This window comes from Triturus cristatus, chromosome 7, assembly GCF_964204655.1.
Source record: "Triturus cristatus chromosome 7, aTriCri1.1, whole genome shotgun sequence".
NCBI lineage: Eukaryota > Metazoa > Chordata > Amphibia > Caudata > Salamandridae > Triturus > Triturus cristatus.
The window spans coordinates 630,115,123-630,138,580 of NC_140590.1; the positions used below are offsets into that span (position 1 = coordinate 630,115,123).

The 23,458-nt window shown below is 45.6% G+C and overlaps 1 protein-coding gene across 1 annotated transcript in view; it reads left to right on the forward strand.

The window, feature by feature from the left end:
* Positions 1–23,458, forward strand: part of MILR1 (mast cell immunoglobulin like receptor 1) — a 204,818-nt gene that overhangs the window by 170,956 nt on the left and 10,404 nt on the right. Inside the window, exon 11 of the mRNA XM_085617242.1 lies at positions 20,053–20,115. Within this exon, the coding sequence (XP_085473368.1) occupies positions 20,053–20,115 (63 nt within the window). The remainder of the gene's footprint in view (positions 1–20,052; positions 20,116–23,458) is intronic.

Consider the following 23,458-nt stretch of genomic DNA (forward strand, 5'->3'; position numbering starts at 1 on the left):
AGCGTATGGCTACCCAAGAGCATCCCAGTGCTGTAGCGGCAACTAGAGTTGGCATGACCCCTATGCAAAAAGCCAGGTCTTTAGGTGTTTTCGGAATGTGAGATGGTTGGATTCTCTACGAAGATCCAGTGGGAGGGTGTTCCAGAGCTTGGCGGCGTTGTAGGAAAAGAGTCGGCCTCCATTTCTGGCCTTCTTGATCCTGGGTATCTCTGCTAGGTGGAGCTCATCTGAGCGTAGTCTTCTGTTAGCCTTATAAAGACGGATCAACTTTTGGATGATAGGTGATCCACTCCCTTCCAGAGACTTGTGGGCAACGCAAAGGGCTTTAAAATTGATTCTTTCTTGAACCGGGAACCAGTGGGGAGCGCGTAGCGCAGGCTTTGCTGAACAACGGTTGTGGGTCCCCGTGAGCAGTTTTGCTGCAGAATTCTGCACTATTTGCAGGTTCATGACCACTGAGTTTGGGGCACCTAAGTAAAGGGCATTGCAATAATCTATCCTTGAAAGAATTAGGGCTGGGACCAACAGTTTTTTGGCTTGACCAGGTAAAAGAGGAAGCACTTTGCGTATCATTCTTAGCAAGCCGTAACATGATGCAGCCGTCTTCCTGGCTTGAGCTTTAAATGTGAGGTCTTGATCTATCTAACCAGATACCTAGACTTTTAATCTCCGTTTTTGGGGTCGTCACCGGGCCCATACATGCCGGTGGGTGAGGCATCCCAGAGGACACGTCCCAGCACAGCACGATACGAGACCACTACTGAAGGAGTGGACCGTCATCACCGTGCCTGGCTAGGCTAGCGGCTAGCCTTGCCAGGTCCTGCTGCCCCCCCGGCCCTCGCGTCTGCCTCTGAAGGCTGAAGCTGCAGCCAGGCCAGGCCTCAGGTGAGTCTCAGTCTGTTTGTCCGAGACGAGTCAGGTCGGTCAGGAGACAGGCCTCCACTCTTTGGAGCCTCAGCGCAGGCCGTTCCCAGAGCTTTTAGTGTCTTCATTTGGGGCTCTTTGAGGGGGGCACAGGTTCAGTATCTGAAATAGCAGGGAGCGCTCGCCGATTAATATTCATGAAAAGGCCAACAGTCTGCTTTTTGTGTGCCTTGCTGCTCTTTCTCATGCACGGTAAGGTTGCGAGGGAGGAATATCTTAACAAATATGCTGCCACCATCCCAAACAGCACCTTACGGTTTGTGAAAATGTACAGGACCCGCCATTTTGAAGATGGTTCCTTCCAGCACTTTAGGAATGTGTGAGACGGTCCTCTGCACGCGCGCTTCCTTGTTTCGCACACTTTTATTTTCACAAAGCAGCACTAAGACTAGTCACCTCAGAGAAAGGTTCATGGGTCGCTGTCCGTCGTGGACTTTGAGATCGTCTATAGAATCTATATGTACCGGATGCCCTTTGACTAATGAATGTTTTTCATAACTGAATTGTAGCTTTAAAGAAGTCTAAGACCATTGTTTCCTATACCAATGGTGAGCATCCATGGCATATGACTGTAATACCTGGGAACTCAAAGTAGTCTGTCCATATGAGGCATTTTTAAATGGGAGTACATGATGATAATGACAAGCTGATGTTTTGAGACTGTGCATTTCTCAAAAACTGAAAACTGATATTTTAAAGGCCGTTTTAATTTTCAAAAATGGGGTTTCCTCTGGAAAATTTAGTTTGTTTGCCCACAGTGGAAAGTAGTATTAGATAGAAAAATGTGCATTTTCCGAAACTGGTGAATGATAATTCAAGCTGAGCTGGGGAGACGTACTGCTGTGCTTATGTCCTTTGTGCCACTGGGCATGTCAAGATTTGAATGTTACTTCATAAGTCAAGGGGAGGCATTTAATATTGAAGAATTTTTTCCCAGCATTTCTGCTGGTAACCGCACTTGGTATACTTGGGTGGTAACTACTGAAAATCTTGCTTTGGGTGGTCATAGAGTAGTCACTATTTTACAGTTATAACATTTTCTAGTAGCTCGGGAAGACTTTCCTTGAGCAGAAGTAGCTCTCACTACAGAAAAGGTTGGAGACCCCTGGTCTAAATCCTCTCTACTAAAGATTCGTGGGATTAGACTAGTTGAAGGGGGCATTTACCCCTCTGTCCGCAAACACCTGGGACAGAATCCCATCTTCATAGGTCCATCTTCCTAAGAGTGAGACTTGCTTCAGAAAGCAGCTGAGAACTTGGCTTTTTAATGAGATTTAATTAATAGTGCGTTATGTAAGTCGCTGCTTTACATAAGCACTGGGACGGGCTTTTGTGCAGCTATTCTGCTTTAGAAATGTGGCTATTAATTCATTCATCCATCCATTCATTCATTTTTTTTCATTCATTCATTCACTTTACTTGTACAAATACTGCAATCCTCCTGTACACAAAATTAATGGGATTGGAAATGGAAAAACTGAACAGTGACTTGGTGTCGGTGGCAGCGACCATGAAAGGAGACAGTCTGTCTACTACCTTTAATCTATCCAAACCCTGCGGTGGGCGTTCTTTTCAGAAAACATCTTTGTGGGAAAGATATTAAAACCTGGACAGGATTTTAATGGTTGCTAGACTTTCGTGAAAGTAAAGATTGTTGATGAGCTGTTGATCTCAGGGCCTGTGTATGCACCCTACTTTTCAAGCCTCCTCACAGAAGTTTGCAAAAGTGTTATGTGTTATGATGTGCAGTGATGTGTTGTGATATGAGTGATGTGTTATGATGCGGAGTGATGTAGTATGATGTGGTATGATGTGTAGTGATGAGTTGTGATGTGTTATGTTGTGAAGTGATATGTTATGATGTGAGTGATATATTATGATGTGTTGTGATGTGGAGTGATGTGTTGTGATGTGAAGTGATGTGTTATGATGTGGAGTGATGAGTTATGATGTGTTGTGATATGAGTGATGTGTTGTGATGTGTTGTGAAATGAGTGATGTGTTGCGTTAGTGATGTGTTGTGTTATGAGTGATGTGTTGTAATAAGAGTGATGTGTTATGATGTGTTGTGATATGATTGATGTGTTGTGAGTGATGTGTTATGATGTGGAGTGATATGAGTGATGTGTTGTGTTGTGAGCAATGTGTTGTGGTGTGCTGTGTTATGAGTGATGTGTTGTAATATGAGTGATGTTATGTTGTGGAGTGACATGTGATGTGAGTGATGTGTTGTGATGTGATATGATATGAGTGGTGTGTTGTGTTATGAGTGATGTGGAGTGATGTGTTATGATGTGTTGTGATATGAGTGATGTGTTGTGAAATGAGTGATGTGTTATGAGTGATGTATTGTGTTAGTGATGTGTTGTGTTATGAGTGGTGTGTTGTGTTATGAGTGACGTGTTATGATGTGGAGTGATGTGTTATGATATGAGTGATGTGTTGTGTTATGAGCAATGTGTTGTGGTATGCTGTGTTATGAGTGATGTGTGGTAATATGGGTGATGTTATGTTGTGGAGTGACATGTGATGTGAGTGATGTGTTGTGATGTGATATGATATGAGTGGTGTGTTGTGTTATGAGTGATGTGCTATGATGTGTTTTGATATGAATGATGTGTTGTGATGTGATAGGAGTGATGTGTTATGATGTGTTGTGTTATGAGTAATGTGTTGTGTTATGAGTGATGTGTTGCGATGTGTTGTGTTATGAGTGATGTGATGTGTTGTGTTGTGTTATGAGTAATGTGTTGTGTTATTTGTGATGTGTTGCGATGTGTTGTGTTATGAGTGATGTGTTGTGATAAGAGTGATGGGTTGTGAAAAGAGTGATGTGTTGTGATGTGCTGTGATGAGTGATCTGTTATGAGTGATGTGGTGTGTTATGAGTAATGTGTTGTGATGTGTTATGAGTAATGCGTTGTGATGTGCTGTGATGAGTGATCTGTTATGAATGATGTGTTGTGTTATGAGTAATGTGTTGTGATGTGTTATGAGTGATGTGTTGTAATGTGTTATGTTATGAGTAATGTGCTATGATGTGTTGTGTAATGAGTGATATGTTGTGATGTATTGTGTTATGTTAGGACTTCTAAAGCACAAGGAATACCCGGAAGTGTCTTGGCGCTAGCTCACAAGGCCTTGACAGACACAGAGGGAGGGCTCAGGAGAGTTAAAGAGGCAGGTTTTCAGCAGTTTTGAATGTTCAGCGGAAGCGCTTCCAGCATTTCGAGGCGCAAACAAGAACCTCCTTGCGCCCTATGCTGCTGGATCTATACCAACCATAACAAGAAGAGGGTGGCTGTTGGCATGACTCTGGAGATAGTCTGCGGTGTTACTGCAGTGGGATGACGTAAAACTGAATCAAGATTCAGCTAATCATGGCCGGAGGTAGATATGTGTGTATGTATCTGGTTTTATACAGCACAGGCATTAGGGTCTATCACAAATTAAAGAATATACAGAAACCCATTCAGCGCTATCATTTGACAGGCGAGGGCTCCAAACTCCACACATAGATATTCATAACTCAGAGTCATGCCACTATTTAACCATTGAACAATAGAAACAAAACGAAAGCACAATTCTTCACTAAGCACTCGTTGACATTTCATATCAGGTCAGAAGCACAACAAAGACTGCACTATCGTTCTCTGTGTATATTTGTCCAGCACTAATGTGCATATCTGAAGTGCTGCATCAGAAGCCCTTCACTTTGAACCTTTTCCAAAGAGTGATAGAATGTCACCACCCACACATTTCTTAGCTTCAACAACTTCGAGAATCGTTTTACACAATCGGAGCCCATACCTGCATTTCTACATATCTTTATATATAGACATATATCTGCACAACCAGAATACAATCTGGTGTTTCCACATAACTTCTTGAGACTGATGCAGCCCAAATAAGATTAGGTCTAGGGTGAGCCGGTCTCCTGTGATGCGCCCTGTGCAAATTCTGCAACTGGGGGGTATTGATGCTGCACTCAGGGTGTGGAGTTCCCTTGTTACTGGAAGTCCTGTGGTCCGTGGGCCAATAGCACCTCGAGGTCAGGCTAGACAGTAAAAGGAACTAGGACAGGTGTATATTTGCTTTTGAAATATCCCATCTCCGAGACAGCTTGAATCTTGGGTGGGAAACTGAAATCTCAGGAAATTAGCACAAGAATGTGAAGTCCAGGAAAGCGCAGTAGCAGAGCTCAGCTAACAAGCGTCCAGTCCGTTTCAAACCACATATCGTCCTAAACAAGTTGATCGAAGTACTGGACTTCTGATTAACCACAACCTTTGCTAGCACAAGTTCGCCCAGTTTTGTGGAGCGCAGAGACACCTTAGCAAGTGAAAGGACAGTTTGGGGCAGTAGATTGGTGATGGGTGCTGGAAGAAGTCATGAATGCTCAGCATCATTATGGAGAGTGAAAGTCTCAGGTTTCTGCGCACCCGAGGCTGCCACGGCACTGCCAGCTATAGTCCAGCCCCGTCCGAGGCGGCAGGGACGTGACAGGAAAGAACTGCCCCAAACTCACCCTGCACAGTGAACAATGAGGCACCCTTCTCCTTCCAGGTGGCCTGCCAAGAAAAGTATAGAAATTTATTATTTGCCACGTTCTGCTGCAATGCTGTGTTTGTCCAGAATATACTGGACTGTCTGTCTCTGTTATTGTTCTATGTGTGTGTACATGACTGCAGTCGCATTTAGATTGGGAAGGCTCCCCAAGAAGTGAGGATGTCTTGGAATATATGTTTTTCTTTTATTTCTGAAGTTGTCTTTTTGGAAAGTTCTGTTGAGATCAAGTCTGGCAGATCTGGAACTTCATGATCAGTCTGTCCAGTACTGAGGAGCACAGAAAGGACTCCCAGATCCTTCCCCATCAGGCACCCACACTTCACATGTAACCTGGGCTGCGGGTTTGTATAAACACAATGACTAAATAGGTTTGATTTATGCATGCTGCTGCCTGCTCTACTTGTTACTGTTTTGCTAGTCACTTTCAAATATTTGAGCCTTCAAAAAGGGAATTGTTAGTTTAAACTGGTTTGATTATTGTATGGTGCTGTAGTTGTTGTTTATCAGCTGCTTTGAAATAAAATATATGTGCCTATATGCACACACCAAATGGGGAATTACTTGACTAACCTGGCTTCATTTTTGCATACTGCTGGACTTGTTTTTACCATGCACTTTGAAAGTATTTTCACCTTGATGCAAGAAGAAAGTTGGATTGTTTTACAAAACATGCTTGATTTTTGTATATTGCTGGACTGGTGATTGCTTTATTTTGCACTTTGAAAGTATTTGCACTTTTTCTTTTGCTTTACCAACTACAGTTTGTATAGATAGTCATTAGGTACTTGCTGATATGGTTTGTTTTTACTCTACATGCAGTGTTATTTATGGTGTTGCTTGCACTTGTCTGTAATACGTGTACCATAAATCTTGTACTTAGCATTGTTTACACTACAGAAATGATGAATTAAAACAGACAAACATCTGCATTAATGTTCTCAAGCATCCAAACAGTTTTGTTCCTCATCCTTGTTTGCCTGCCTGTTTTGCAATGCTTACTAATAAAGACATTATGATTAAAATTGCTTCCTCAGTTCACGTTATTATCATGCAAAACCCTTGACAGTCGCTGGTGTGTTGCATGCAGATAATTCACCAGTCTATTTCTCTTGACTTTCGCAGGATACGGAGTTATATCTTGTGTACTTCTCGTGTATATTGTCAGTCGAGTTTTTATGGAATTGCAGGTTTGGATTTGTCTTTCAAAGTTTCAAGGTATTGTCAATTCTATTTCAGACCCTTCATAGTTGTTCTTTGTTATTCAGCCATAGGCAGTTCCTGAGACAATAGGATCGCTCCTTGGCATTGTTCTGATTGCTGCCTCAGTTAAATAATCTGCTTTTCGCAGTATTGTTACAAATGGCATAGCTTGTATGTTAAGAGTGTTTCCCACTTTCTCATTAGAACTTGGAGAAAGACAATATAGAGGCATTTCAGTTAAATCTTGGAGGTTTCAAATCAAAATATACAAGATTTCTGAATGGTAGGGCAAAGTGGTTGGTGGTGGGCCGGGCCGCCGGCGGGGGAGGGGCCCCCTCCATCTGCTTTGCAGGGGGGTCCCCTCAAGCTTCGTTACGCCACTGACAGTGTGTCGTCGGCATATGTTACTATATGAATCACAAAGGGGGATGTAATATCCGCAAGTGGGGACATACAGACATTGAAGAGAGTGTGGCTCAGGGCTGAACCCTGAGGGACTCCACACTGAAGAGGGAAAAGTTTTGAAAAAGTGTTGCCTTCAAAAACCTGGAAGGATCCTTCTTCTAGAAAAGATTGGAGCCATAGTAGGGCCGTGCCTATCACTCCTACGCTCCTGAAACAGTGAATCAAGATTTGATTATTCACCGTATCGAAGGCTGCACTCAGGTCGAGGAGGATTATGGCAGAAGATCTTTCTGAGATCTTTCTCGATTCTTCCACTACCGCTAATAAGGTGGTCTCGGTGCCCTGACGGGGGCGAAGCCTGTTTGTGAGGGATGAAGCAAGTTATGGGACTCAAGGAAAGCAGAGAGTGTGTGATTAACATGTTTCTCCGCGATTTTACTGATTCCAGGAAGGAGCGAGATGGGGCGATAATTGCCCAGGTCGGCAGGGTCCAAATGTGTTTTTTTTAGCAATGCTTTTACCATTGCCCTTTTCCACTCGGAGGGGACCATACCCGATGCGAGGGAGGCATTAATCAGGACGGTGATGGTGGGGGCAATTGTAGGTACTACCAGTTTCAGAATGTTAGGTAGTGCAGGGTCCAATGGCGACCCTGATTTTACTGAAGAAAGGATAGCTAAAAAAAGACTCCTGAGTCAACTGGGTATAGGTCTCCAAATATTGTTCATTTTGGTGCTGACCTGAATCCATAGGTTCAATTACAATATCACTGTCTCTTTGGGGAAGATGCTTGAGAATATGTTGTGCTTTGTTAGAAAAGTATTCAGCATGTTCATTGCAGCGGTGTCCCGATGGATCTGGTTCCGCCGGAGGGTTGGGAACTTTAAGTAACTTTTTAGCAATGAGAAAGGTTTCTCTCAGGGAATTGGCTGCTAGTGCAATCTTTTCCTCGTAATAGGCAGCCTGGGATCTTTTTATTTCTTCCTTGTATGTTCCAATGGCCGCCCTGTATTCTTGTTTCTTACTCGGTTAAAAGTCTTTCCTCCATATCTATTCTAGTTTTTTGCATTGTTGTTTTAGGATACGTAGTTTAGGGGAGAACCATGCGAACATGCGTCATGGGGAAGCTTGAAGACTTTGAAAACTGCCAGTGGCGCAATCATTTAAGGCTACTGGGTATACCGGAAAAAGCGGAAAGGGAAGACATCAGAAGATTTGTGCTGCGCCTGTTGAAGGGCAATTTCCCCGAATTAGCGGATTGGGACACAGAGGTGCAGCAAGTACATCGTTTTCCACTCATGCTTAAAAAAAGGAAGGGGCAGAATGACGTGAATGATAAACCTACAGCTATATTAATATTCTTTGGCAACTTTCTCCTACGACAAGCAGTCTTTGATAAAACACGGTCTGAAACAAGACGCTCGGCTGAGGGACATTACTTCTTCGTCAGGCCTGATTTCTGCCATACTACGGTGGAAAGAAGGTGGAGGCTACGACAATTAATTACTCCCTTTCAGAAGTTTGGCTGTGAGGTGTATCCACTGAGTCCAGCTCGGCTCAAAGTCATTCATCGGGAAAATATAAGGGTATTTTCTTCTGAAATTCAAGCTCAGGATTTTTTACAAGAAATATCAGGGATTCCAAAACACAAAGAATCTGAGTGTTGATGTAATTGGACAAATATTCACATTGGTTTTTTTTGTTGCTGTTTGCTTGGTGGAGTTTGATGGGTGGTGGTGGGAAGCAGTATCATGCAGGAGGCATCACAAGGGTCTTTGGATCTTTGTTGCCTAAAGGTAGAGGAGGAGGAATGGGTTTGGGGGGCAGGGAAGGTATTCAGTGAAGGGCTGGTCCAATGGGTTGAATTTTATGAAATGGCACTGATAGCATTGAGGTCTTTACTTAAATGTTTGATCAAGACAAATGGAAAGGGTAAGCTAATAATCGCATCTGTTAACATTTGTGGATTAAATAATCCTCAAAAAAAGCGCAGGGTTAATGAAGATATTCAATATCTGAAGGCAGACATAGTATGTTTGCAAGAGACACATATAGAAGCTAGTAGACATAAGATGGCCGAACTAGCAGGATACCATCTGGTTTCCACCGCAATCCAAGGAACACCACATAAGGGGTTGCTATTATGGCTCGTAGAAAAACTCTCTGTTTTCCACGCTCTGAGGGTGATCAGCTTGGCAGATGGGTCATCACTCAATGCTATGCAGATAATTATTCTTTTACGCTTATGCTCGGTCTATGGTTCAGTATTTGATGATCCTGCTCTTTATAATTGGTTAAATACGGAACTTGTTGGGTGGCCGCTACCTTTAATTATCTGTGGCGATTTCAATATAAATATGAGCACCAATAATATTAAGTAGGGCCTAGGCTATATCGTGGTCGTAAACCTAAAGTTTTTAAATCTTTAGTCAATTTATGCATGACACACGGACTCATTGATGTCTGGGCCTCACAAGAACCCCAAGATTTAGGTTATACCTTTTTGTCCGCCCCACACCAGTCACACGTTAGGCTAGACTATTTATTTGTGTCTCAGGGGCTCTCGACAAACTGCTGGATCTCTAAATTTCCATGGGTAATGTCTGATCACAATCCGCTAGTCCTCGAGATTTCATTTCAATCCTCAAAACCAGTGTCACCACGGTGGACCTTTGATAGAGCACTCCTTTACAATGAGGAATATATTGCACATATGCGAATATGGATTTCCAGATTCATATCTGAAAATAGGGGTAGTACACGGGTGGAGGTGGTATGTGACGCTCTGAAAGCTGGGATAAGAGGGGAAACATCAAGGTATGGTTGGAGGTCCCAGAAGCACGGTAAACAGCACATTCAGGAACTCTATAGAAAGTTGGTTCAAGCAGAAACACAATTAGATGTAATTACGAGTGGGGGGTGGGCACAAACACATGTGGCATTAGCTAAAACTAAAATTTTAGAAGTTTCGGCAAGGAAAGCGGCAGGGAAATATGCCGTCTGGCGATCCAAAATGTATGAATGCAGTGAGAGAGTGGGACACTTGCTTGCGTTGCGCATTAGACAACAGGTGACACAGGGGGGTATACTCGAAATTAAAGATCCTCTGGACGGGCTAATCTCAGAGCCTTCAGATATACGGGCTGCTTTTCAGCGATTCTATCAACAGGTGTATACTGAAGAAACTAGTGGTAGTGAAAAGGAAATTCATGATTATTTAGCAGGGCTTCCAGGGGAAAAGTTATCAAGCGAAGAAAGGGAGGCGCTGGAGGTACCCATTACGGCAGAGGAAGTTGCTGGTGCTATTAGGTCCCCCGTAAATGGGAAGGCAGTAGGTACTGATTCCATCCCGGAGGAATTTTATAAAAATTGGCTAGGGTTTCCTGGCCTTTCTTGTGGGCAACACTTGAGAGTAGAGGGCTAGGCGCAGCCTTTATCAAGGCCATCGCAATAATGTATAGCAATCCGGTGGCCAGAGTAGCAATAATGGGGGAATTGTCAGGTTCTGTTTCAATTAGTAGGGGGACTCGTCAAGGATGTCCATGCTCCCCCCTATTATTTGCTTTGTACATGGACGCCTTAGTTAGGAAGATTATAGACAATAATCAGATCTTAGCAATACATAGTAATGGGGGGAGCACTAAGATCCTGGCTAATGCCTATGATCTAGCAATTGTGACTCCTAACCCACTGGGCGCACTAGAAGAAATTGAAAAAGAAACAGAAACCCTCGTTGTTGGCAGGGGCTCCAGATTAATGGCCCACGGGTCGAACGGAAGGCAACATACCTCGGGGTCGAAATAATGGCAGATGTGTCAAAAATTGGTGAAACTAATCTGGGCCCATTATTTCCAATATTGAAAGCAGATTTTAATGGAATAGATAATCTCAAGCTCACGTTGGTGGGGAGATGCAATGTCATCAAGATGCTGTTTTTGCAGAAAATGTTATACCTCTTTACAGCAATTCCTTTGGCCATCGATAAGGCTTGGTTTAAGTCTATGAATCAGATGTTTACTAAATTTCTCTGGGCTAACTGTTGCCCTCGGAGAGCGCTGAAATAATTTGCGCTACCTAGAGATAGAGGTGGCTGGGCGGTACCCAATTTACAGCTATATCATTGGGCTGCAATATTATATAAAATGTGTATTTTACTTAGGGATGAAATAGATCAGCTACAGATGGCTGCCCCGGCCTCAATTTACGAATTGGTACTAGGGGCAAAGGCTTGCTGCTGTCTCTTGCAACAAACGGATCTTAATTACTTAACGGGCGAAGTTTAAGACGTTGACTTGCGCTTTTAAAATCTAGACCTTAGTTCGGAAAAGTCTCAGTCTGGGGCTTATTAATGCTTATACCCCATTGTATAGTAATGAGTCACTCCTTAGTATTTTCAATGACGGACATATGAAAAATTGGTAAAACAAAGGTGTCAGAATGGTTGGTGACGTTATGGATGAGACAGGGGTGATTTCTTTTGGTACGATCAAGGAGACATTTGGGGTTGAGAAAAGACAACTTTTTAAAATCTCTCCAGATAAGAGATTTTCTAGCAAGGAAGACAGGGGGCAGTAGTGGCTTTGCTCGGTTGATGTTGATTGAGATTTTGCTTAAAGGGACGGGTACACTTGGAGGGATTTATACAAAATTGAATGAGACGATGCCGGATGACTTATCTAAACACTGTGACCGCTGGCACGAACGATTACTGGTGGGAGCGGGCGAAGCGGAAGATTCATTATATATGGTCTAAACTTCATGTATTGTAGTCAACCTCCAGTTGCAAAGTTTTAAAACGTGGTTTAATCACTATATAAGCCCGGAGAAGATTATAAAATGGGGAGGAGTTGCGGCATCAACATGTCCACGGTGCGGCTGTCCAGCTGGAGACATTGTACACGTTTGCTTCCTGCCCGGACCTGGATACAATTAAAAGAGATGTTGGTGCTATGCTGGAATCTCACTTGGGTCAGAAAGTAGATCTGTCATCACAGCTGTTTGTACTTGGAGTGAGTAGTCCTCTGCTCCCGGCGCGGGTTCGGGCCTTTCTGTTCATTGCCATGAGAGTATTCAGACTCTGTTTAGCCACTCACTGGCTTGATCCAGCTCCACCAACAGGTCAACAGTGGCTAGGTAGGCGAGGAGGAGCCTAGCGCGTGACCAAGATGGCCGCGTGAGCTCAGAGCTCCTGAGACCCTCGCTCCCTCCGGCAAAAATCCTGTGAAGAATCCTGCCTTTAACACCCGGAACATTGGAGGCGAGCCGTTGCTGAGGTGATTGTCGCTGTCCGGACGGAAATCGCCTACCGGAGGTCGAAGTTGTGCCACATGGAAGTTTGCGGCCTACTCCCCGGCAGATGCCCGGGGCTTGCACTGGCGCGGTGCCCGAGCACTAATTGAACAACAGCGGCCGTGTGAGGGGCGAGCCATCGGAAGGACGGTGTCATCACTTTCGCTTTCGCTTTCCTGATTTCATCGCGCCCTGGCCTGGGAGTGAGCCGCGCCGGTCACTTGTTGCATTGTCTTCTCTGGATGGGCAAGGGGACTGTTTTCGGCAGCAGATCACGATGTCAGCCAAATCGGAAGCCGAAAAACAGAAGCCCAAGAACACCAGGCGGGGAGGATACACCCAAACCAACAACATGGATCGTTATGCCCAGCAGAAGGAGTTACCGGGCGGATCGGGTCGGCCACTGGAAGCCTTGAAAGATGGTTTGCCCCCCGCTACGGAACCAACCCTGCAGGATGTCATGGGGGCCATCGAGGGGATGCAGGCCTCTATCGGGCGGCAATTCGAGACCCTGGCACATAAAGTGGACACAATCTCGATCGACGTCAACTTGATTCGGGCAGATCTGGGGAAAACCAATGAACGGGTTCAATCCTTGGACCTTAAAACCTCTGGCCTCCTGGGCAATGTCTCTGACCTGCAGCTGGAAGTCCGAAATTTGAGGTCCGCAAACGACCTCTTTGCCCGACGGCTGGAGGACTTTGAAGGCCGGGCACGGCGCAATAACGTGCGCATTATTGGGGTCCCGGAAAACTCTGAGGAACAGTCAGTGGACCTGTCCGTGGAGGACTTGGTGGTAAACCGTCTGGCGCCCAAAGGCCTCAGTAAGTTCTTTACTGTTGAACGGGCCCACAGAGTCCCTGGCGGGAGGCCCAAGGTGGGGGCCCCTCCGAGACCGATTGTCGCCAGGATCTTTAATTTCAGGGACCGCGACGCCATTCTACAAGCATCACGAGTGTCCGGCCCGATGACTTTCCAGGACACCACAGTGAGTTTTTATCCTGACTTTACCCAGGCGGTGCAGAAGCAAAGGCAGAGCTTCCTGGCGGTTAAGAGCAGGCTCAGAGGGATGGAACTGAAACACGCCATGCTCTTCCCGGCCAGATTGCGTGTGGTGTATGAAGAGCGGACTTTCTTTTTTGAATCACCGGACATGGTCGGGGACTGGCTGGATACATTGCCCCAACGACGGGCTGGCGGGGAGCATGCTGGTGGAGCAGAAGGTGGCGGTGATGAACACGAGTGAGGACTCTGGTGCTAGATCATTTTGACTTTGCCCAGGACAGTGAATCACAGTTTTCGGTCTCTCCGGGAGGGTAGTAACCCGGGGGGCAGCGGGGGTATGAAGGGAGCTTTTTCCTCCTCTGGGGTTCTTTTTGTAGACTAGTTTTAGAATAGGGCGACAGGCACACTGCAAGTTGGGGGGGCTTTTCAAGCTTACGCAGGGGTGCAGGGTGGGGGGTGGAATGGGGTTGTTGAGGTGGTTGTTGTTGGTTTTTGTTTTGCAAGGCGTAGTGATGCAAGCTTCTGTAGCTCGAGTGCGGTTCTTCGGGGGGGTGGTGGTCTCCTTACATTTCGGGATGGGGGGTAGGGGCTTAAAGATACTCAGTTGGAATGTTAACGGCTTAGGGGATCGTATTAAGCGAGGGATCGTCCTGCAATTTCTGAAGCGATGCTCCCCTGATATAGTTTTATTGCAAGAGACGCACTTGATAGGTAACACGTGCTACGCACTCAACAGGAAGGGCTACAAATTTGTTGCGCACTCGGGGTTCTCCTCGGGCTCCAGAGGGGCTGGAATACTTGTTAGGGCCTCACTGCCGTTTGAGGTTGACTCCACCACTGTTGATGAAAGGGGGCGATTTGCGGCTGTGGCGGGGAGGTGGGAGGGCAGGACCTTGGTCCTGGTTTCTGTTTATGTCCTTCCCGCGCTGCAGCCCTCCACATTTGAGGACTTGGGGAGGGCTCTGCTGGATCTCCCAGAAGGGATGTTGGTGGTGGGTGGCGATTTTAATGCGGTTGGTTCCGGATTGCTTGATAGACACCCGCCAAGAAGCTCTGGGGGGGCGCAGAAATGGCTTACAGATTTCGTGGATACCCTTGGTCTGGTTGACTGTTGGGAGACTGCTGCATCCCACTCAGCGGCAGTACACCTTCCACTCAGGGGCGCATGGCAGTCTCTCTAGAATTGATTATGTACTTACTTTGGCTGCACTCGCCTCCTTTGTGTCTGAGGCTAGGCACATGGTTAGGGGTATTTCTGACCATTCGCCGGTGTGGATCTGTATGGATGTTGGTCGAGAGGTGGTGGGCAGGGTGGCTCCGATTAACCCCTGGTATCTCCGTGACCCTAGGACTCGTAGCGCTGTGCTGAAGGCGGTCGATCTCTACTTCCAGGAAAACCTAGGCTCGGTCACGTCTGCGGTGTCTTTGTGGGAAGCGTTTAAAACTGTGCTGAGAGGGGAGGCCCTTTCCTTGATAGCGGCAGCCAAACGTCGGAGGGATGCGGAGGTCGCACAGATTGAGGCGGAGATAGCGGCTCTAGAGTTGGTCTTGGAGGAGGAGGTTACGGCAGCAACGCTGCATAAATTGAGCCTTAAGCAGTCGGAGTATAAGGCCCTGGTGACGAACGCGGCCAAAGCCCTGAGTAGGGAGCAGCAGGGGCGACTGTACGATGTTGGGGACAAGGCCGGGAAATTAATAGCGTGGCTGGATAAAAAAGAGCGGGTTAATCGTGTGGTGCCAGAACTTGTTACAGAGGGTGGCGTTAGTGTCACTGAGCTGGATGGCATAGTCCAGTGCTTTGCAGATTATTTCCGCACGGTCTACACCTCGGTGTCGGACAGGCCGGTGGAGGACTCGTGTGAACTTCTGCGTGATCTGGCTCTGCCTTGCCTCTCTGACATAGACAGGGAAGATCTAGATGGTGACATCACAGCTGACGAAGTCGCGGGTGCTATCCGTTCACTGCGCCCGGGCAAGGCCTCGGGCCCGAATGGTCTGCCAATTGAGTTCTATAAACTCCGGCCGGACAAGATTGCTCCACATCTGCGAGCCATGTTTGTAGAGGCGCGGGAGATGGGATGCCTTCCATTCGACCAACGCCTGGCGACAATTGTGGTCATACACAAAGATGGCAAGCCCAGGAATAAATGCAGCTCCTATAGGCCGATTTCGCTACTTAATGCCGAGCCGAAAATCCTCGCTAAAATAATGGCCAACCGCTTGATTAGGGTGATCGGGGTTCTGATCCATCCGGACCAATCCGGTTTCATCCCGCACCGCAACACTGCGTTGAACCTTAGGCGCATCCACGGCATGCTCGCAAGGACGGGGACGCTGCAGGAGTCGACCATTGTGGCTGCACTTGACGCCACGATGGCTTTTGACACGGTAGAGTAGGCATATCTGTGGGCTGCACTTGCAAAATTCGGCTTTGGGCCTGGCTTTGTTGGCTGGGTGAGACTACTATATGAAGGACCCTTGGCTAAAGTCGCGGTCAATGGTAGGGCGTCCTGCCCGTTCGAGCTGGGGAGGGGCACCAGGCAGGGTTGTCCCTTGTCGCCGTTGTTGTTTGCTCTTGCTCTTGATCCGCTGGCGGCATGGATACGGTGGCACCCGGACATACGGGGGATCCGATGGTCACCAGATCATGAGGACCGCATTTCTCTTTATGCCGACGACATTTTGCTATACCTCACTTCACCCAGGAAGTCTCTCATAGTAGTCTGTGACATTTTGACTTCTTTTGGTCTCACCATTAACTGGGGTAAGTCGTATCTGTATGCCCTGAGTGGAGACGTCCCTGTTCTCCCGCGGAATTGCTCGATCCAGATCGCCCGGGATGGCTTTTTGTATCTAGGGATCTATATCTCCACCGATCCAATTGTTCGGTATGAGAGAAACCTGCTCCCTCCATTGACGCGCCTGCGGCGGGATGTGGCGGGTTGGCGGCGGTTGCCGCTTTCCCTCCTAGGCCGGGCCGCGCTGTTCAAAATGATGTCTCTTCCCCGCTTTCTCTATGCCCTGCAGAATACCCTGGAGCTGGTGCCGGCCAGCTATTTTCGGGAGGTCGAGAGCCTCCAGCGCTCGCTGCTGTGGCATGGCCGACCGCGTATAGCTATTGCAAAGCTGACCCTTCCGTGGTACGATGGGGGTATCGCGCTTCCTGACATTAGAAGATACTATTGGGCCACCCAGTTGAGTGCGATCAACCACGGCGTCTACGGACCGGTGCTGAGCCCCGGCTTCGCTATGGATCAGTGGTTGCTGTACGGGGGGAATTACTTTAGAGCACTCTACTCCAGGTCAATGGATGGGTCCCTCACGGTGCCGACCAAGACGGCGGTGCACGTGTGGAAGGCTGTTACGAACTCGTTGGGTTGGAAGGATAGGCTTACCCGCGCTACTCCGCTGTTTGACTCAGATGTGTTGGGGAAACTTTGGCACACGAAGGGGTTCGAGAAATGGGACCTGATCGGGATATCCAGAGTGGGGGACCTGCTGGTTAAGGGACGAGTGAAATCGTTTGATGAGCTACGGACGGAGTACGATCTGGAGGGTACGGAATATTTCCGGTATGCACAGGTGCGCCACGCTCTGCGGTCTGTCCTCGTCGAGGGGGAGACTGTGCCTGAGTCCTCTCCCTTGGAGGATCGGATCCTAGATGGCCATATGCCGGAGAGTACAATCTCCTTAATCTACAAGAAGCTTGTTAATGTCCGGACTGACCTCCTCCTCGGGGTGCGTGATCAGTGGACTAGGGACGGCCTGGAACTGGATGATGAGGACTGGCAGTATGCCATCTCCTCTCCTAAGGAGGTCGCGATCCCGGCACGGCTAAGGCTGGTACAGCTTAAGATACTTCATAGAGTCTATGTCACGGGGCCCCGACTGATTCATATGGGTTTCTCCGAGGATGGCTTATGTAAGAGGGGCTGTGGGATGGTGGGCACCTTCCTACATATCATATGGGAATGTGGTGTGATCACGGAGTTCTGGAAGCGAATTCATGTTGTGATGCAGGAGGTCACAGGCATTGCACTGCTGCCAGAGGCACGGCGCTGTCTTTTGAATGTCTGGGGTCCTACTGACTATGATGCGGCGCAGACTCAATGGGTGACCCTAGGAAATATGGTGGCGAAGCGTGATATTGCGCGACTGTGGGGCTCTCAGAGACCTCCCGCCATGGAAGCATGGATGGAAAATATGGACTGGAGCATGTTTAGGGAGAAGACGGTGTATAGTGCCCGGGGGCGGCCTAAGAAATGGCATAAGATATGGGGGCGATGGAACCAGTATAGGGGTGATATATGTCTGCCCCCGGCCACTGAACCGTTAGAGGAGCAACTTTCCCCCTAGCTTCACTTCCAACTTGGGATTTTCATGAGGAGAATATGCTAGATTGTTAGCGCCTCTGCTTCTCCCTCATCCACCCGACTGGTGGCTTTGTTCTGTCTTTGGGAATGGGGCCGCGCCCCCATCGGGAACTGGCACGAGTTTATTGTGTATAATGCCTTGCTTATGTTATTTATTTTAGGTTGTTCTAAAAAAGGAACCTTTGTTTTTTCCTGCACCAGAGCTGTGGACACTTCCATGTGTTGTACTTAATTGGCTGCCGAACCTCCGGGATGTCGGCTGAATAGCTGTGTTCCAGACTGACGTAAATAAAGGTTTTTAAAAAAAAAATTAAAAAAATAAATAAATAAACAGTGGCTAAGTAGATTCTTGGCAGTATACAGGTTAGAGACTGCAGTATATGCCAGAAAGGGGCGTAGAGCAAGAGAAAAGGGGTTGGTAATTTGGGCCCCTCTGATAAGATGGTCGCAAGATAGCTAAGGGGGGGAAACGGGCGACAAGGATAGCAAGAAATCAACTATTAAGTAGTTCAGGTATTACCATTGTGTGACTCTTGTTTACAAATATTAGAGCCTGTATTTTATATGACTCTTCACTGTTGATTTAATTATTTGCAATTAATTTGTTTGTCTTTGATTCTATAGACAATGTTTCTTTTTCTTTTCTTGCTCATGCCAGTGGAAGAACTGATTTATTTTCCCTTTTTTTCCTTTTCCCCCCCCCCTCTCTTCTTCTTGTTAAGTGAAACCGACCAGTAGGGGTGGGGGGGGGAGGGGGTGATGTCTGGGGGTAGGAAGGGGGGTCAATCCTTTAGGAAATGGCTTTATTCATTCTTATATCTATGTTATGTATTATATTTGGGAACATTTTAGAATAAAGAATTTAAAAAAAAAAAGGAAAGTTAATGGCAGAATGTAACCATCTGTGGTATGCCTGTAAGATCTCATTAGGGTTTGCAGGAGACGTTGTCTGTAGCTATACGGTAGAAGGAGAGAATGCATAAATGAGCCCATGAAAGAGTGTAGATCTATGTGGCTTAGAACTTCTAAATGGATGCAAAAAATTCTCACCTTTAAACTATGATTATAATAATGAGATGACCAGGACATCTAATGAATGCTAATGTAATTTGTAAGGACTCACAAATGACTTATGAAACAAATAGCCAACGTGTTCTCTAGGCCCTATTGATAATAGGTTGATATTGATCACGTCTGACACTCCACCAACTATTTAATGGCATGAGCCTTAAGGATAAAAGTGAAATTTGAGACTCCCTCAGTCTGAAACTCTGGATTCCCTCTGTATGCTCAGACATATCTTGGCCTTGTGAAAGGATCTTCAAACATAGAAATGGTCATTGAGAAATTAAGTGAAGACATAGTTATCCAGTTGTAAGCTGTTAACTCCCCATAGTGTGAAAACGTAGTCTGTTTTTAATGACCACTGTGTAGTACTCACTGAAAATGCTTTGCCAATTTTATTCCAACTCCATTACACTTCATCTATTACACTACATGAAACCACTGAAAACAGAAACAGGTGGGACAGTCAGCCAGGCAGGCGGAAGAGGGAAACAGACACAGAGGCTAGGCTGTGGAACAAAAGGAAAGAGAACTGTGTTATTATGGAGCCTTCATAATACAAACTTCCTGGAAGAGTGTGGTCTATTAGAGAGGTGGCAATTGCGGGAATTGAAAGGAACTCAATGGCATTCTTTCATTTATGGACTACTTAGAGATCCGGTGAGGTCTCCCATTGCCATGATTTATCAACTATTACCCCCATAGCGGAACTGAAAAGAGCCTGGCAGTTTACACTATTTCGGCAATCCTGTACTGTCTGCTACCAGACAACTGGTACCTCTTAATACAGTTTACCGGATAGCCATCTTCAAGGTCGAATAATAACATTTAAGGGTACTCGATGGCACAATTACCCCGATATCTGTGGTTCCAGAGAGATTTCCTCTAAAAAATAGAAACATGTTAGAGCAGCTCTTAATTAAATGATGAGATTGTGTTGTTGTCAAATACTTTTTTTTTTATCTTTGAACTGTTGTATGCATTCATTTTTAGGTCCCCACAATTCTAAAGGTGGATAGTTTATTCTCTGTTCCGGAGTGCTTAAAAAGCCTTATTATAGTAAACCCGTCAACTAGTTACTTATGATCCTAACTACATGAATCTCAAGTCGTTATGTTCGAAAATGTATGTTATGTTATATGCCCGCAATAGAAAATGTTAGATTATGTCACATGTAGTTTGTGTTCTCTGCTGAACCTTATGCGTTTGTTGGCCATTTCAGTGACTGGAAGAGATGACTATGCCCCCGAATACTCAGAAATCCAAACAAGGAACGGTGATCAAAGTAAGTGGTTTTTGTTAGTAGGTAACCTACTTGTTTTCCGGTCATTCATGTAACACCTTGTGAACAAGCATGGACCACGCAGGAGGAAAAGCACTGTATGTTTTAACGGCAATGTACAGCTGTTTGTGCGTGTGATCTCCTTATACTAAGGGAGTCGCATGTAACCTGGTAGGAAGTGCCGCCTAGAATTCATCTAACTCCTATCTGCACAGAACAAGGTTAGTTTATCAGGAAACTGGGACTGCTCCATAGAGGATCCAGTATGAAAATATCAAGTTGGTCACATACCATCATTTGAGGACATCTTTCAAATACTTGATTTCTTCAATCAATTTTTTACTCTCACACACTACCCCAAACTGCAAAAATTCAGAGTTTGAAACAGGAAAAAGCCCTTGTATTTATGCACTAAACCCATTTTCTGATCTGGAAAAGTTATTCTGAATCGTAAAAGGGGTTTGGATTGGTTACTGACTCAGTATTTTGGAAGGGTTCCTTACAAATTGCTATTGGGTACTCCATGTCATGGTTTGCTACCAGAATTTCGATCACAAACTATTGATAAGTTAGACTGAGAAGTTGGGAACTCAGTGGCAAATGGGAAGGGGTCTCCTAGCTATGCTTTTCCCTTTGAGAATCATGGTGGCAGCTTCAGGGGGAGTAAGAAGCGGTCTAGGGGACCACTACCGACTCTCAATAATATCTTTCAATGGCATCTGAAAGCTTTCCTTTAAAGATGTTTTTAAGTGCAAAGACAAGCATGGTGGACTCTTGCAGGCCACCATCCCAGTCAGCGCAGCCAATCGAAGGGATTCACATTTTGCAACCGGTCAATGAGTATTCATTAGACACGTCTTCTCCCTCCAAATAGTTATTTTACATTCCAACTTATTAATAAATAAGCCAGCCTTCACAATAATTTAATGGCTGCAAAAAGCTGATACACAAGGTATGTGAGTGTCGGATCTGTGTGAAATCGGGAGTGTACAGCCTTCCAGACATTTCTAGAGTGCTCCAGAACCAAGTTGTAAGTTGGATGGGGGAAGAAGAGAATCTGTTTTTACCCAGGGTAGGGCGATAACCAGCTTCAGGAGAAATATTTCATATTCTACCCACATCAGTGTTTCCATTTCCGTAACATTTGATCTGCCAGGTTGCATCTTTTGTCTGATCTTTGAAGAGTGTAGCTAGTTTCACTTTTGCTTTAGCATTTTGCCACAAAAATCTAGTGAATCACCTCTCCCTTTCTTTTATAATATGCGCTATGCACTAGAAAAGGAAGGTAAATGGCAAAGCAGATAGTGTGCTTGTTGGGTGATGATTCTGCCCATGAGTGCACGGGCAACATATTCCATCTCTTGAAGACAGCTGCAACCTGCGTCCAAAACTTGTTAACTTATACCAGTTATTTTAGGTCTCTTCTGTGGTCTATTCTATGGTACCTGGGAGTGTTCTGTTTGTTTTATTCCCAGGTCTTCTAGATTCTGGGTTTGTGGCCTTTGTCTGTCAAGGGGAGCAGTTCCAACAGTTTTTATAACCCAATAAAGTTTCAGACTTCTCTGGTGATATCTAAGGTTTTAGGGAGATATGTCTAATGCAAATAGGATGCTGACTGCCTGCAGCAGTGGTTTGCTCTAACAATGACCATCGGCGTACCTTTTATTCCAGGCTAATTTCTGACCTAGCTGGCTAGGGGTTCTACAGCTACAGTGAAAAGAGGTGGGGAAAAGGAAACTCCTTGACTGGTTTGCCTTTGCAGGAAAATGTAATTTGTGCTCTGGGGTTGATACCATTTTTTGCTTCATATTCTAAAAGTTTCGGTATCTTAAAACCTCTGCAAAGCTTCAGCAGACATGTCCATTCTGTGTAATAAGCACTTTCTCAGCATCGATTAGGATTAGCTGGTGTGCTAGCTACTTTGCGGATCTTGTGTACTATTTATTTATTAATAAGGTATGGCAGAGAAACATAGACATTACAATTGTTAGTAGAGAAAAAAGAAGGAAAAAAAACCATTTCGCAAGCAAGCCATGACCAATTAAGGCAGGAACTTGTTCATAAGGACTGTTTTTACTTCATGTTTGAATGCCGCCGTGTAGGGGATTCTGCGAATTTCAGGTAAGAGAGAATTCCAGATCTTAGGAGCCGCGCCAGAGAAGTCTCTGAGTCTCGTTTTCTTTTTGCGAAAAGTCCTGAGTTTTCAGTAGTAAAGAATTTGCACTTCTGGAAGGTCTGTCCCGCCTGATAATTCCAGTTAGTTTTTGAGCCAGGTATACAGGGGTTTTGAAATGGAGGGCTTTGTGCGTCAAACAAGCAATCTCTAAATGTATTCTTACTTCATAGGGTAACCACTTTAGAGATCTTAAGGCTGGGGAAATGTGCTCATTTCTTTTTGTGTCTGATCAGTCTGGCCGAGGCATTCAATAAAGCCCTGAGCGGGGCAAAGGTAGATATGGGGAGGCCACAGAGCGTCACACTCCTGTAGTCTAGCCTCGGTAGGACAAGTGCTTGTACCACCTTCTTGAAGTCCTCTTGAGTGAGGAATCGTTTTAGGTTTCTAAGAATTCTTATTTGGTGATTCACACCCTTGCACATCTTACTAATATTTTTCTTCATGTTCAAGTGTGAGTCTAGGGTGATTCCAAAAAATTTAGCGGAGTCAATGATAACTGGAGAGCAGTTAAAGGTCGAGAGGTGTTTCATCCAGAGGTCAACCTTGAGTGTGTGCTTTGGAGGGGAAATGAGAAGCAATTCAGTTTTGGTGGTGTTCAGCAGGAGATGGTTTTCAGTTAGCCAGTTTTGGATAATCGTCGAGGAGGAGTTGAGTGAGATGAAGTCTTCAGAAGAGTTGATTTTCAGATAAAGTTGCGTGTCATCCGCATACATATGAAAAAGAATGTTCATGGAAGATAGAACGTTCACTAGTGGTTCCAGGAAAATATTAAAGAGTATAGGAGAAAGGGCAGATCCTTGTGGGACCCCCATGGAAACTGCAGACGGATGGGATAGGGAATAATTCAGCTTAACTCTTTGGGATCTATTGTGAAGAAAGGAAGAGAACCATTGCGTACCAAGCCGGAGAGGCCCATCCTGTGTTCCATAATAGCTAAGAGCTTGTCGTGATTAACAGTGTTGAATGCAGATGAAAGATCGAGGAGGATTAAGAGGCAGGATTCATTATGGTCTAACATGTTTAAAATGTCATCAGTGATGTGAATGAGTGCTCATTCGCTACTGTGACTACTACTAAAGCCAGATTGATATTGATCCAGGAGACTGAAAGTCTCAATGTGCAAGCAAAGTTGTGATTGGACGCATTTTTTTAAGAGCTTAGCCAGAGTTG